The sequence below is a fragment of the Amphiura filiformis genome, chromosome 20, assembly GCF_039555335.1.
Source record: "Amphiura filiformis chromosome 20, Afil_fr2py, whole genome shotgun sequence".
Taxonomy (NCBI): Eukaryota; Metazoa; Echinodermata; class Ophiuroidea; order Amphilepidida; family Amphiuridae; genus Amphiura; species Amphiura filiformis.
This window is the reverse complement of record NC_092647.1, coordinates 56,972,738-56,986,351: the sequence shown is the minus strand read 5'-3', so window position 1 is coordinate 56,986,351 and position 13,614 is coordinate 56,972,738. Positions and strand designations below refer to the sequence as shown.

At 37.8% G+C, this 13,614-nt stretch overlaps 1 protein-coding gene across 1 annotated transcript in view; it reads right to left on the bottom strand.

Annotated features, from left to right (window-relative positions):
• Positions 1 to 12,811, bottom strand: part of LOC140142084 (inositol hexakisphosphate and diphosphoinositol-pentakisphosphate kinase 2-like) — a 91,049-nt gene extending 78,238 nt beyond the window's left edge. The window contains 3 exon segments of the mRNA XM_072164036.1: positions 7,953 to 8,057; positions 11,555 to 11,684; positions 12,717 to 12,811. Coding sequence (XP_072020137.1) covers positions 7,953 to 8,057; positions 11,555 to 11,684; positions 12,717 to 12,739 — 258 coding nt within the window. The 5' untranslated portion in view covers positions 12,740 to 12,811.
• Positions 12,812 to 13,614: the final 803 nt, after the last annotated feature.

The following is a 13,614-nucleotide window of genomic DNA, read 5'->3' as shown; positions in this document are numbered from 1 at the left end:
CCCCTGGATGACCTCCGACGTTTGGAAATATTTTTATTATATTCTTTATGTTTTCCTCTTTCATATGACACCACTCATGGGGTCATACCTTTGTGGCATTTAGAGATATGTCCATTTCAGACCAAATGGTTAGTTAGTAAGAAGCTAGTAAGCTAGTAAGTAAGATAGTAAGTAAGCTAGTAAGTAAGCTAGTAACATTCACTCTTATAGGCTGATACCATTTCATGGTTCAGCAAAAATCAAGAGGTGTACACAAGGAGGCGTAATATTTTTTATAATTTTTTTCCTTGCCGACGTGTGGGAACCGAGTTTCCTACCTTAATACTGAACAATTCTGATTTTGGAATCTACCAGTTTATTGATAGCGAACCGCGAAAATCCGAATATGGACTTTGAATTTTAAGCAGAACTTTGCCCCGGGACTTTGCTTTCTAAAAACACACTGTCCAGCATACTTGTTTATCAGTCCATTAACCACAAGTACTAAGCATGGTATAGTACAAGACGCGCTAGATGTTTGATGAGAGATTAACTTCCGCGTCAACACAAAAGCGCCGCAAATACCACAGATAGTTGTGTACGGTGTAGTTAATGGTAATGGCGCGGGCCCGGAAGATTTAAACCATAGCGAGATATGGGCGACCAATCACAAGGTAGATCCATTTAAAGATGCATTACATCATGGCCAATTTTAGTTAGGCCAGAAATTGGCCTAACTCTCCATAGAGTCCCGTGTTAAAAATCTTAACCGCAAGGCAAAGTCAGTAGTCCACTTGGGAAGCTAACAAACAGAGGGAGTGCGGTGACTGAAAAGATCAGATACAGATGTGAAAATCTATCAGTTGCACACAAATCAATATAAATTTTGATATGAGTTTTATGCTTAAATGTAATAGCCAGAGTATGCAAAATGGGCAAGTGGACTACGGAGAAGTCTAACACGGCAGTAGAGCTCGAGCACCACTCGGGGAACTTGCGAAATCCCCTAAATTTCTAGGGGATAAATTCGGGGATAAATTTGCGGAAAAACTCGAGGGAATCCTCGAAAGCGTTCAGACGGCAGATTTCCCCAGAGTCTGTGCTCGAGCAACGCGGTGCTCGAGAAAATAGCCCTCCGTGTGGACAGGACTAATATAACAACATTTGTTTGACAACATTAGTTTGATCTTGCCACATGTTTCTTCTTTCTTATTAATAATTTGAATTTGTATCATTGCATTTATGTTGACAGCTGACCTTGGGTATTCTATCTACAGAATAATTACTCCCCATTCGCTGCATCATTAGCATACAATCTATACATTGATTAGTGGCCTATGGCAGGATGACCTATTGACCCAATTTCAATTTGCCCGGTCCTCGCAGAGATATAGGTCCTCGCAGAGATATCCAGGTCCGGAGGTCCCAGATCCAGGTATCCTTTGGTAATGATTGCTGTATTTTGAAAATGAAATTAAGTTCCTACCATGAGCATGATGAGTATACAGTCCAACCTCTCTTATCCGGATCTCTTTTATATGGATCTCTCTGTTATCCGGCTGTGAAATCTTCACAGGAAAACATGTTTACACAACCTCATTTCATCAAATGACACTCCTATCAACTGTTAACATAGTTCTTTTTGTACAATTCCAAGAAAAATGAAGACTTTGTTTTCATGTTAAGATTAAACTTTCTGACTAACCATGAGTGAATAGTCAAGAAATAAACCTATTTTGTAAGATCTGGATGTATTCTGTTCATTGAGGTACTTTTTATCACTATCAACCCATATTGCACTAGATAGCAAATCAGTACAGAAATTTGAAAGACCTGCTCTGTGGAAAGTGCAAGATATCTTCTCAGATTGGACTAGTTCAAGTTCTCAAAGGCCCAATGTAAAAAGTGTTATCATTTGTTGATCATACCAAGAACCAGACGATTAAAAATATATTTTAAAACACCTATTTTCATTGAATTTCCCCAACATTCTGACAGAACAACTGATAGCACAGTAGTGTTTAATTAATGGCAAATTTGGACTTGCCATGTGACAAGCCAATCACACCACAACTGATGCCTCCCTCTACATCACATCATATAACTTTTATTTGATAAAGACTGCCCTCTTCTAACAAATCATTCACATGGAGCAATAACCTCTTTATTAATAATAGAGGGCAGTACATCTTCCTTGTGTTGATGTTGTAAATGCTTGAACTATTCCAACAGCAAATCCTCTAAATATCATTTGTTTGTTTGTTTGTTTAAATGGTCGCTCTGTGCGTAAACACACAGGCTCAAACAAAATTATCAAGCCCGACTAAAAAGCCTATTATAAGCATGCTGGCATATTTATTATATGTCAGGAGAAACAAACAAATTTGAATATGAAGATGAAGGAAAAGAAGTCCACTCTCAATCATTGCTTCCAAATTTGATTTCATTTATCACAATTTGGTGTAGTCTTTGTCAAAGACTACTCACGATTGAGGGGGACACGATCCCCGAGTTGCAAACCGTTTATCTCCCTATGGGTAATATAGGTACTTGGTCTGTAATACAGACTACATTTGGTATCTCTCCTGGCAAGACAAAAACATAATGTCAACAAGAAAACAAACAAAACCCCTGAGAAATGTGATTGTTTCTATATTGAAAATATGTTACTGAATGCATGAATCAATTAATTAATCAATTAGTCGGTAAGCTAATCCCTTGAGACTTCCACCGCATTACATTAAAACAACTTGTGGCATTTAATTTTGTTGCAACAAGTTCTGAAACATGTTCTCTTATTAGTATACTTGATTAGCCAGATGAGTTCCCAAACACAATTAGATGGGGATGCAATACAATACCACATGGCCCATAGTCTCAGTCCAAGCCAGCTTGTGCTCGTTTGTCACTATAAACCAAACCGCCTGGCGACATGCTCAGGTATGAGGTCCCTGGATGATCTATTCAGTCCACATTTTATGGAATTAGCGCAGGCACACAGAATGGAATGTAACTTACAACATCCCATTATTTTGAGAATCACATGCAGGTTATTTTCAACCAATTGAAAAGGTTCTTATATCCAGAAAGAGCTACCTCATTGGAAATTCATTAACTGATAAGCAGTCGTTATTTTGAGGGTGTTACCAGATGGTTTGTTTAGTGAAGAATGAGCATGAAGTGGGATGAAATCAAGAATATTGGGCCACCCAAAGAAATGTGTCCACAAGTAGAACAAATTATCTGGACTATGTTATCAACCAATGACTGTTGTGTTACTGGTGTGTAGTGAAACAAGTATCAGCAGAATACATTAGTAATTAATTCTGCTGCACCCTGCCTTGTCTGGCATGAACAACCAAAGTTACAAAGAATGGCTAGAACACTTACAGATACATACATGTACATTATACATCACCAGGACTGGAAAAATGTTTTTCCCAGGAAATCGGAACAATAAGCCAAATTTCCCCCCAAATAGCAATTTCTTTTGTATTTCTTTATTCCACTTGCCAACAATTCCCCCAAATGCTAAAATTGTCTTAATCATCTTTGTATTGTCTTTCTTCAATATCATTGCTTTTCTCATATTGAGTTTCACATTAAAAACAAAATGCTAAAGGTTTACAATGGGATTGGAATGGGAACTGGACCAAATAGGAACTGGACCAAATAGGAACTGGATGAAATGGGTGGACAAAGTTGGAATTAGACCAAATGAATATTGGACCAAATGGGAATTGAGCCAAATGGGAATTGGACCAAATGGGAATTGAATCAAATCAAAATTGGACCAAATAGGAATAGGATTGGACCAAATAGGTTTTGGACCTAAATGGTATTGGACCGAGTGTCTATTGGCCAAAATGGGATTGAATAAGTGATCATATCCCTTCTAGATTGCAAGGGTTTTTTCCAGCCCTGAACACAATGAAACTCTATCAGCATGTTTATACTGAGCACAATACTTCTTATTTTGTACCCAGTACTTCTGAGCACCCTGCTTAGAATAATAAAAGCTGTGTGTCGTGTGGAGCATGTTAGTTTACTGGGTAAGCCGCAAGTATGGCAAACAGTTTTCTTTGTACGCAGTACATTATTGTCTTAATTTAAAAATCTAAGCGGCGTTACAAGCAAAATTTAATTTATTAGTTCATCCATGGACCATCTAGATTTGCAGTATGGTGGGTCTGGTCATTCAATTGATTCATTTCATGTCATGCAAGTTGCCAGATCACAAGCGCCGAAGCGGGTGTGATAAGTAGCAACTTACATACAGACTTTATAAGAAAGAACACAAGACCTGTAATCTACTTCGATACACCATTTCTTTAAAAAATTATTTTTGTTTTTTCACAAACTCTGTCTAATTTAAAATACCACCTCCCATCTCAGATTGTGTGGGCAATTAGGACTGATAGAAAAGCAAAATTTTAAGAGGGTCTAATCGAAATAGGCTACACAGTGGAATTAATACATAATTTCACTCTCACTAGCTTTAGAGCCTGGGCATGATTTATCATGCATGACCATAGATCCTACTTCTGGCATACCCAGCAACCTGCAAGCATGCCTTGTTTCTATTGTGCTCAAACCACAGAATGACACAACTTTGCCCGGCATGATCTACCCGGCAAAGAGTTAGCGAGTAAACAGCACACCTGTTAACCAATTCTACTGTGCTTTTACTCGCCAATGCCCACAACTGCTTCTATTGGGCTTGTTACTTGCCAACGCATGGCGCTATACGCTATTACACAAAAAACAATGCTCAGTATGTAGAAACCACAGAGGAGAGAGAAAACAGAGGCTGTACAATAGGGTGGTTCTTAATTTTCAAAAGTATGAAATACCTTGCTCCCACCCCTTCAAATGGTGATCCTGGATGAAAAACTTATTCTCTGAAATTTTCAGAAATATTGAATATGATTTAGAGGTAGCTCAAGAGCCCTCAATGTGGCCGTGATTTGGCTGAAATTTAGTCGCCGGACATTTTTTAGCAAGTTTGCAAGGGTCTATTTTCAAAATCATGGGTTTCTTGATACTCAGTCTTTGTAATTGCATTAACAATAACTAGTTTAACATACCAACAGCAAAAGATGTCTTGTATTTACTTCCATTGTGATTATAAACCAGACCAAAAATGGCATTTCATGCCACGCACTGCTAAAATACTGCTCGTCAGCCTTTTTGAGCAATTATGAGGGCCACTAGTTTAAAAAAAGAGAATATCATGATGCTCAAAACTTTGTAATTGCATTAACATTAACTACTTAAACATATAAATAACAAAAAATATCTTGTATTGTCATTCATTATTGTTTTAAACTCAACCAAATATGGTACTTTGTGACATGAATACCCCGAAAATACTATGTATCGGCCATTTTGGGCAATTTTATAAGGGTCTATTTTCAAAACACAGTGTCTCTTGGTACTGAATCTTTGTGATTGCATTAACATTAAGTAGTTTAACACATATATAGCATTAGATACCTTGTTTTTAATTCCATTATTGTTTTAAAATCAACCAAATATGGTACATTGTGCCATTTGACCCCGAAATACTGCATGTCAATCAGCCATTTCGAGCAATTTTACAAGGGTCTACTTTCAAAACACAGTGTCTCCTGCTGATACTAAATCTTTGTATTTGCATTTACAGTAACTACATGTAGTTGAACACATATAATAGTACTAGATGTCTTGTATTTACTTCCATTATTGTTTTAAGATCAACCAAATATGATTCTTTGTGCCATGGCCCAAAAACTGTTTGTCAGTATAGCCATTTTGAGCTTTACATAATGGGGCCTATTTTCAAAACAAAGTGTCTCTTGATAATAAATCTTTGTAATTGCATTAGCAGCAACTTGTTCAACATATTTATAACAAAAGATTCCCCTTAGTTGCTTTCATTAAACTAAGAATCTGCCAAGGTTGACTAGCAAACTTGTGCCGACGTGCTCAGATACAACTTGAAGCAGGAACTGCAGCTAGCTGGACTTCATTGTCAGATTGTGTGCTATGTGTTTGTAAAAACATGATGGTTGTCTTCATACATGTAAGCCGGCAATTAGCTGGATATTATTATGTGGAGCACAGGCTGTTGGGGTGCAGTGAACCATGCTTAGAGCCACAGAAAATAGGAACAACTCCTGAATGCCTTTCTCCTCATACATGTCATAGTGTGTCAGTTTGAATTTTTGCCCTTGGAACATCCAATGAGTAACACGATCTTGGCCATCGAATGTGCGTGATTCAAGGGACCCGGTTTCATGAAGTGGGTATCATGAGGGGGAAAGCCTCCAACGAAGATGATAGAGAGCTCACGCGGTGATGAGGGGTAATAACCTTTGTAAGCATGGTAAGAGGGGAATGACAATAAAAAAGCTCTCCAGTGCCTAGAACTTACCTGTAAACATACAACCTATCTATCGCAACGACCACAACAATTAATAAATTTAGAATTAGAATAAAATAGCAATGGCAGTCAATACAACTTTACAAGGCATATTTTGTTAAAAAATATGTGGAACTGTTTCTCTCAATGCAATTACAAACATTTAATATCAAGAGACACTCTGTTTTGAAAATAGGCCCATGTAAAATTGCTCAAAATGACCAACTGACACGCACTGTCACAAAGTATGTGTACCACATATGAAAACAATAATGGAAGTAAATACAAGACATCTATAATATGTGTTCAACTAGTTACTGTAAATGCAAATACAAAGATTTAGTATCAGGAGACACTGTGTTTTGAAAATAGACCCTTGTAAAATTGCACAAATTGGCCGACTGAGCTGACACACATTATTTCGGGGTCAAATGGCACAAAGTACCATATTTGGTTTATCTTAAAACAATAATGGAAGTAATAACAAGACATCTAGAGCTATATAATGTGTAAAACTACTTATTGTTAATGCAATTACAAAGATTCAGTACCATGAGACACTGCGTTTTGAAAATAGACCCTTATAAAATTGCCCAAAATGGCCGATACATAGTATTTTCGGGGTATTCATGTCACAAAGTACTATATTTGGTTGAGTTTAAAACAATAATGAATGACAATACAAGATATTTATTGTTATTTATATGTTTAAGTAGTTAATGTTAATGCAATTACAAAGTTTTGAGCATCATGATATTCTCTTTTTTAAACTAGTGGCCCTCAAAATTGCCCAAAAAGGCTGACGGACAGTATTTTAGCATTGCGTGGCACGAAATGCCATTTTTGGTCTGGTTTATAATCACAATGGATGTAAATACAAGACATCTTTTGCTATTTGAATGTTAAACTAGTTATTGTTAATGCAATTACAGAGACTGGGTATCAAGAAACACTTTATTTTGAAAATAGACCCTTGTAAACTTGCTCAAAAATGTCCGACAACTAAATTTCGGCTAAGTTGCGGCCACATTGCGGGCTCTTGAGCTACCTCTAAATCATATTCAATATTTCTGAAAATTTCAGAGAATAAGTTTTTCATCCAGGATCACCATTTGAAGGGGTGGGAGCAAGGTATTTCAGACTTTTGAAAATTAAGAACCACCCTACTGTACAACCAGTCAAAGTCTCCGCATCACCTGATAATGAGGGCCGATTGTTCCATGAAATGCGACAGGCGAGACAGCTACGCAATTTCCGCATATTTTCATGGTCTATCGCGTAATCGTGAAAGCATGCAACGCTCTATGGCGTATACGCAAAGGCACTCAGCGCTGGCGTGATTGTTAGACACAGCACAATCGAACAATCGGCCACAATACACAGGGACTTTGACTGTTGATACATGGTCTGTAGTAGTCTGCGGTAGAAACACATTGTAAGAATTGAAAGCACATTCAGCTGAAGTTAAACAAAGTAGATGTACAGACAATGACTATTTAGGCCTATTATTCCCAATGTTATTGGTTGCATAGTTATGATTGCATGTTGGTGACAGTAATCACTCACTCACCCTCCATCTCCACACCCATGGCGGGCCTTTCCACTGCCAATTATGAGACTTGGCTTGGACCATACTGTAACATACAGATCCTGTATCATCATCAGAATCCTCCTCCTGATAGTGCAATATTTAAGGGATAAAGAGGATTCAAGCATCATGATGAAGACTGATGAATGAAGTTCTCCCTAACAAAATGGATGCATCACTGGTGTAATTTGACCTTAATTTTGGTTCATTTTGTATGTACCGTATGTATTTTGAAACAGGAGAACTGCACAATGACCCTCCTCTATCCTGAAAGCCGTAACACCCTTAGGGCTCATATTGAAATACCCTACCACGTTTTTCACACAGAAAGAAGGCAGGATTCCCCTCGCTAAGCGCGCGCCTCAGGAAAGCTCGGTCATAAAACGGATGGATTATATGCATCAGTGATACACCCTGCCCAGGATTTTAACAAAAGAAGGCTAGCACAGGAAAGCTGCAGGATGGCGCACACCTTCCTGTGTAAGGGAATTTCAATATGAGCCCTTAATAAACTCACCTCATTGTTTGAAGATTGAAATGGTTGGCACTGCCTTCAATAATTATAGAACTATAGAAAAATTATTTAATTTGCGTACATCTTTGCGTGGCTGTGCGTAGTAAGTTGTTGTACGCAGATAACCTCGCTAATATGGATGTGTAGAGTAGCGTTGTACGCTCCCCCTCGTTTATTAGCATGATTAGTCGCAGAGTAACAAGTGTAGTTGAATGTTTCACGATGTACACAAATTAAATAATTTTTCTATGTCAAATGACTCTACATGTACGTAGTTGGTACAAGATGCACAAACACAGAGTGTGCTTTGCTCTGTTGCTTTGTCTGTTCAACTGTCTAACGTTTTGGGACAAATTTAAGACATACAGGCTATTCACTGGCGTAGTGCATGTTAGTATCCAATGGTTACTGGTTCAAGCCTAGGCTCATACACCAATTCGCTGCCGTAGTGCACGTTACCCAGGGGGTCACTCCCATTGTGGCCTGTACACCATCCGCGATAATAAAGACGCGTAAAAAGGGTAGTTTTTCGTGGGTAGGCACATATCGTGTTTAGGGTGTCAAATACATGAAAAATTGGAAAAAAGGGTAGCAAAATTGCAATTGCTAATACGCGGAAATGAAATTTAAGGTATGAAATTTGATGCAAGGAATAAAATCCCTGTTTATGGTTTCATTTTAGCCAAGGGTTAAATCCTTGTTTAGGGTGCTTTTCAAAAGTTGATTATCACGGATGGTTTACAGGCCACAATGGGAGTGACCCTCCTCCCCTCCTCCCCAGGCCACGTTAGTAACCATTGCTTACTGATTCAAGCCTGGGCTCATACACCTGCTCCGAATTATGATATGCCATAGGCTTTGTGTTGTGATCATTTCGATCAGTGTTTCGAAACAAAGAAAGTGTGAGCCAGTTGACCTAACAACAGTCATATTTTAGCATGCACTACATGTACGCCAGCGAATTGACCTGTCTGTACATAAAATAAACATCACTATATTTACTGTCTGGAGATGTATATATCATCTCATGTTTTTGTTTTGTTTTTTGTGTGTGGCAATTAACACAGTTGCACAATATGTGTTACTTTTCCAGGTCTATCTAAATCATGTAAATGTCAATATCCATATGCAGCATAAGCTATCTATCCCCAGGTCATCTTTTAAAAGACCAATACCCTACTGGATGGAAGGGCATGCTATCATTTTACTCTACATGTACTTTGCTATGATAATTGTTAACTGATTAAAAGGTGCCTGCACTTTAATACATGCACTTGTTTACTGAATGAAGTGGAAATGTCACACCATTTCACAAATTGATATTCATACGATAATACTAATTAATGCAAATTATGAAGATCTTCATGTGATGTGCATGTTGTATTTCTAAAGCAAAATGTGACCATTTATATGACTAGTGTCTACAATCCAGGAAAAAAATAGTTGGCACACTTGCACTAAACAATGGAAATATGTGCCCTATTAAAATTGGCGAGGCGAGTGAAACATGCATGCAATATATGTGAAGTACAGACTCCTCCCTATATATCACCCTTCCCCACTCCCCATCTTTCAATGTTGAGGGGTCTCACGGACCTGTTGACAACATGGCTTGATCCAACATTGAATTGGGGGAGCGGGGGCGAGATATACCAAAAGACAAGCAAAGTGTGCCAACCTTTTTTTCCTGGATTGTAGTCTAGTGTCTTACTGGCCCAAAATTCAAATACCACACAGATTTTATGTACACGTAGGCCAATCTAGAAACCTGGTTTACACTTCCCTGCCTAAACAAAATGATTGAATCCATTTCAATGAACTTCTTGCAGAAAAATTAATAGTGTTACTGTTAATTCAAACAATACCTTTCATAAATTTTACTACATGTATGACTTACCATAAATACATGTACTTGTTTGATGTGAATAAAGCAAATTGGGCATAAAGTGTAAAGTCTACTCAAACTGTACATAGGGTGAATCGGTCATGTAGATAGCGAGCATTAATGATAATTATAATTATGTGTGTATAAATAAAAAATTCAGTTGAACATACACAGTCTTTATGTCTTGTGTGCTACATACGTGTGTACATGTGAAGCAGTTGAATGTTTTATGATAGATAACAATGACATTGGATCAGCCCTCGAATTAACCCACGGCACCCATGGCAGTCCCTGTTTGTCTCATGAAATAATTGCGCTACATTAATATTCCCTTCACAAGTAAACTGTGTATTGCCTCTTTCACCCGTTCAAGAACTTGAGGAGCTGATCCTGGCTGATTTATGGTTTATAAATGTTTTTAATGGTTTATTCTGTCATATACAAAATGTATCGGGTGTGCGCTTCTCAACTATGTCCCTAGTAATTGTGCTTCCATGGTTCATTACTTTTAAACCTATTCTGGTTTGAAACGGTGCTTTTTACTAACAATGTTTGAATATGTGACACGATCTGGTCCATGGGGGCCAAAGGAGGCACTTTTGAAAATTGAGTTACTGTAATTATTACATTATACATACAATAAGCTATTATTACTGAAAACACCAAAGGTCTAGCATACTTGGTTCTAAAGTTTTTTGATGTCTATTTTCTTATGTATTTTAATGTTTTTTATACCATATTTTTACCTTTAAATCTTAGTTTCAAATTTGCCGCCTTTGGCCCCCATGGCCCAGATCATGTCACATACGGCCTTTAAATATTTTTATAAATGAACCTAATGTTGGACAGCCTTACATAGGTTGTACTGTTATCTCTGATCACAGGAAGAGGGCCAATGTCCATTTTCTTGATCTTGAGAATGGAAAGACAAACTCAAAACCAAGATTTCCAGGGGGGCCAGTGCAACTCAGGCATGACACATGTGTATACTACTAAGTACTTGAGTGCGCCCTGAAAACTGTACAAGCTGAACTGTATTGTAGATGCAAACACTTTGTCGTACACACTCATTTATATTCAACACAACACAAATCTTACCACCATTCAACCTCTTGCAGCCTACATCAATCTGAAGTTGGGTAAAAAAAAACATCTAGAGAGTAAATGAGCATTAGGGCTACTCACCGATCTATTTATGACCTGGTCATCTCCTAGGTAGAATGACACTTTGGGTCCTGATTCAGACTCTGTAGCTTCTCTTCCATTCTCTTGACTCTCCTCTATTACGTCCATATTTGGCCTGATAAATAGGGTTCTGCAATGAACAAGAAATTAATTTATTTGGTACTGTGTTAAGATTTAGCCAATTATGTCTTCATCATTCTCACCAACATAAATAATTCCATTGACATTCTTGGTCAAATGAAAGGCATCACTGACCAGTCACAGTTTCAGTGCTTCATTCTATTTCTGTATCATACTGTGCTACTACTCATCCAGAGAGAGAAGCTTCCAGGTACCAATTTATGAACATTTTGTACTCACTATTCACTTTTTAGCAATTCCCAGATTCCTGGCAAAGTATGTCTTCATTGATGTGAACATTGTTGCTGCGCATGTTGACCAAGTTTAAGCCCAATCGAACAAAGTTGAAAATGTAGTCCCTGGATGATTTTTGACCTCGATTTATTGAACTGCGCTGTAACAATGTGCACATCGATGATGAAGTACATTTGTATTCTTGGTTAAATTTAAAAGGGCTTTCAGCAAGTTATCATGCGATGGTACTTAGTCTGACCCCTTCTGCACTAAGTGCACTTGCTTTAGTATGGATTCTAAAAACAGTAAACATATCTACGTTATTTAATCTATTGCCATTCTATTTCCAGTAATGTTTGATATTTTACATATAATATCTGGTAGAAATATATTATCGATTTTACGTCATCAAACATTCGTTAGAACTTCAACATTACTGGAAATAGAATGGCAATAGATTAAATAACGTAGATATGCTACATACAATATTGTATGTCTAATAATAAAAAGTCTGCATACTGCTTTAAGGTCTCTGACAAAGACTAGAGATTGTTGTGCAGTAACAATACTGAATTTATTAGATGAAGTATAGTAGTCCGTCAGGTATAAAAGTTCCCATTCATCTCATGCATGCAGTTACTGTTGTCATACATGCCGTCATTTGTGAGCAAATGCATTGATCAGCAAATTATCTCCAAAAATCGACCGCGATAAACTCTGCCATGTCAGTATCAGGAATAAAGTGTTAACATTCTAATCACTCAGACTGGATCAAGTTCAATCATAGATCCTCTCTGGCAATACTTACATGCAAATAACTACACAACACATCAAGCAAGCACATTCATGTGCTTCAAGTTAGCCACCTGTCACTAGACTGCAACCCTTGCCTTACAATGAGTAAACTTAATAGGCCTAAGTCTATTGAAAATATTCAAAGAACAAAGCAAGGCTACAAACTTCCTGGATACACTACAACACTTCCCATGAACCCCGTATTGTTGTACTGTTACATTTCCTTTGTATTCGCTTCAAGACATTATGTGTATATGTCATGAATTCTCACTTTGAAATCTGGAATTGAGTCCTGACATGTCTACCTCTCTTCCTACCAAGGGATGTACAATCTTGCAGGGCAAGAAGAATTCAGGTTTGAGGTGTCATCTCAGGGTCAAATGTATGCATACAACCTATGAGCAGTGGCGGCACCAGTAATTTTTTTCTGGGGGCATTGAGGGGGCAAAGTGAATTTCAGGGGGGGCAAAATCAACCAATTTTGCGCAAAATTGCCGCGAAAATTTCCACTTTTTCGTAATTTTTTTACTGGGGGGGCAAGAGATCTGACGGGGGAATTTTCCCCCATGCCCGGGGTGGTGCCGCCACTGCCTATGAGGCCTGTTTTATGTACATAGTCTGATAACACTTTCCTAAACACACTACAGTACGTCCAACTTCTCTTATCCGCTATGGTGGGACCAAGCATTGGCCGGATAAGTGACAAATCTGGAAGTGAATAATACATACAATGTATGTAATTTTGCAATGAATGTCTGAAGTCACTGTGTTCGGAAGTGGTAACATTGAGACAGTAAAATAATTACATGTAGTCAAAATGGTATTTGAGTGTATGCCACATAGTGTTATAAATCCAAGTTCTAAATGCAACAGTACATAAAATCAATATCTCAAAGCAATTGAAAGCATAA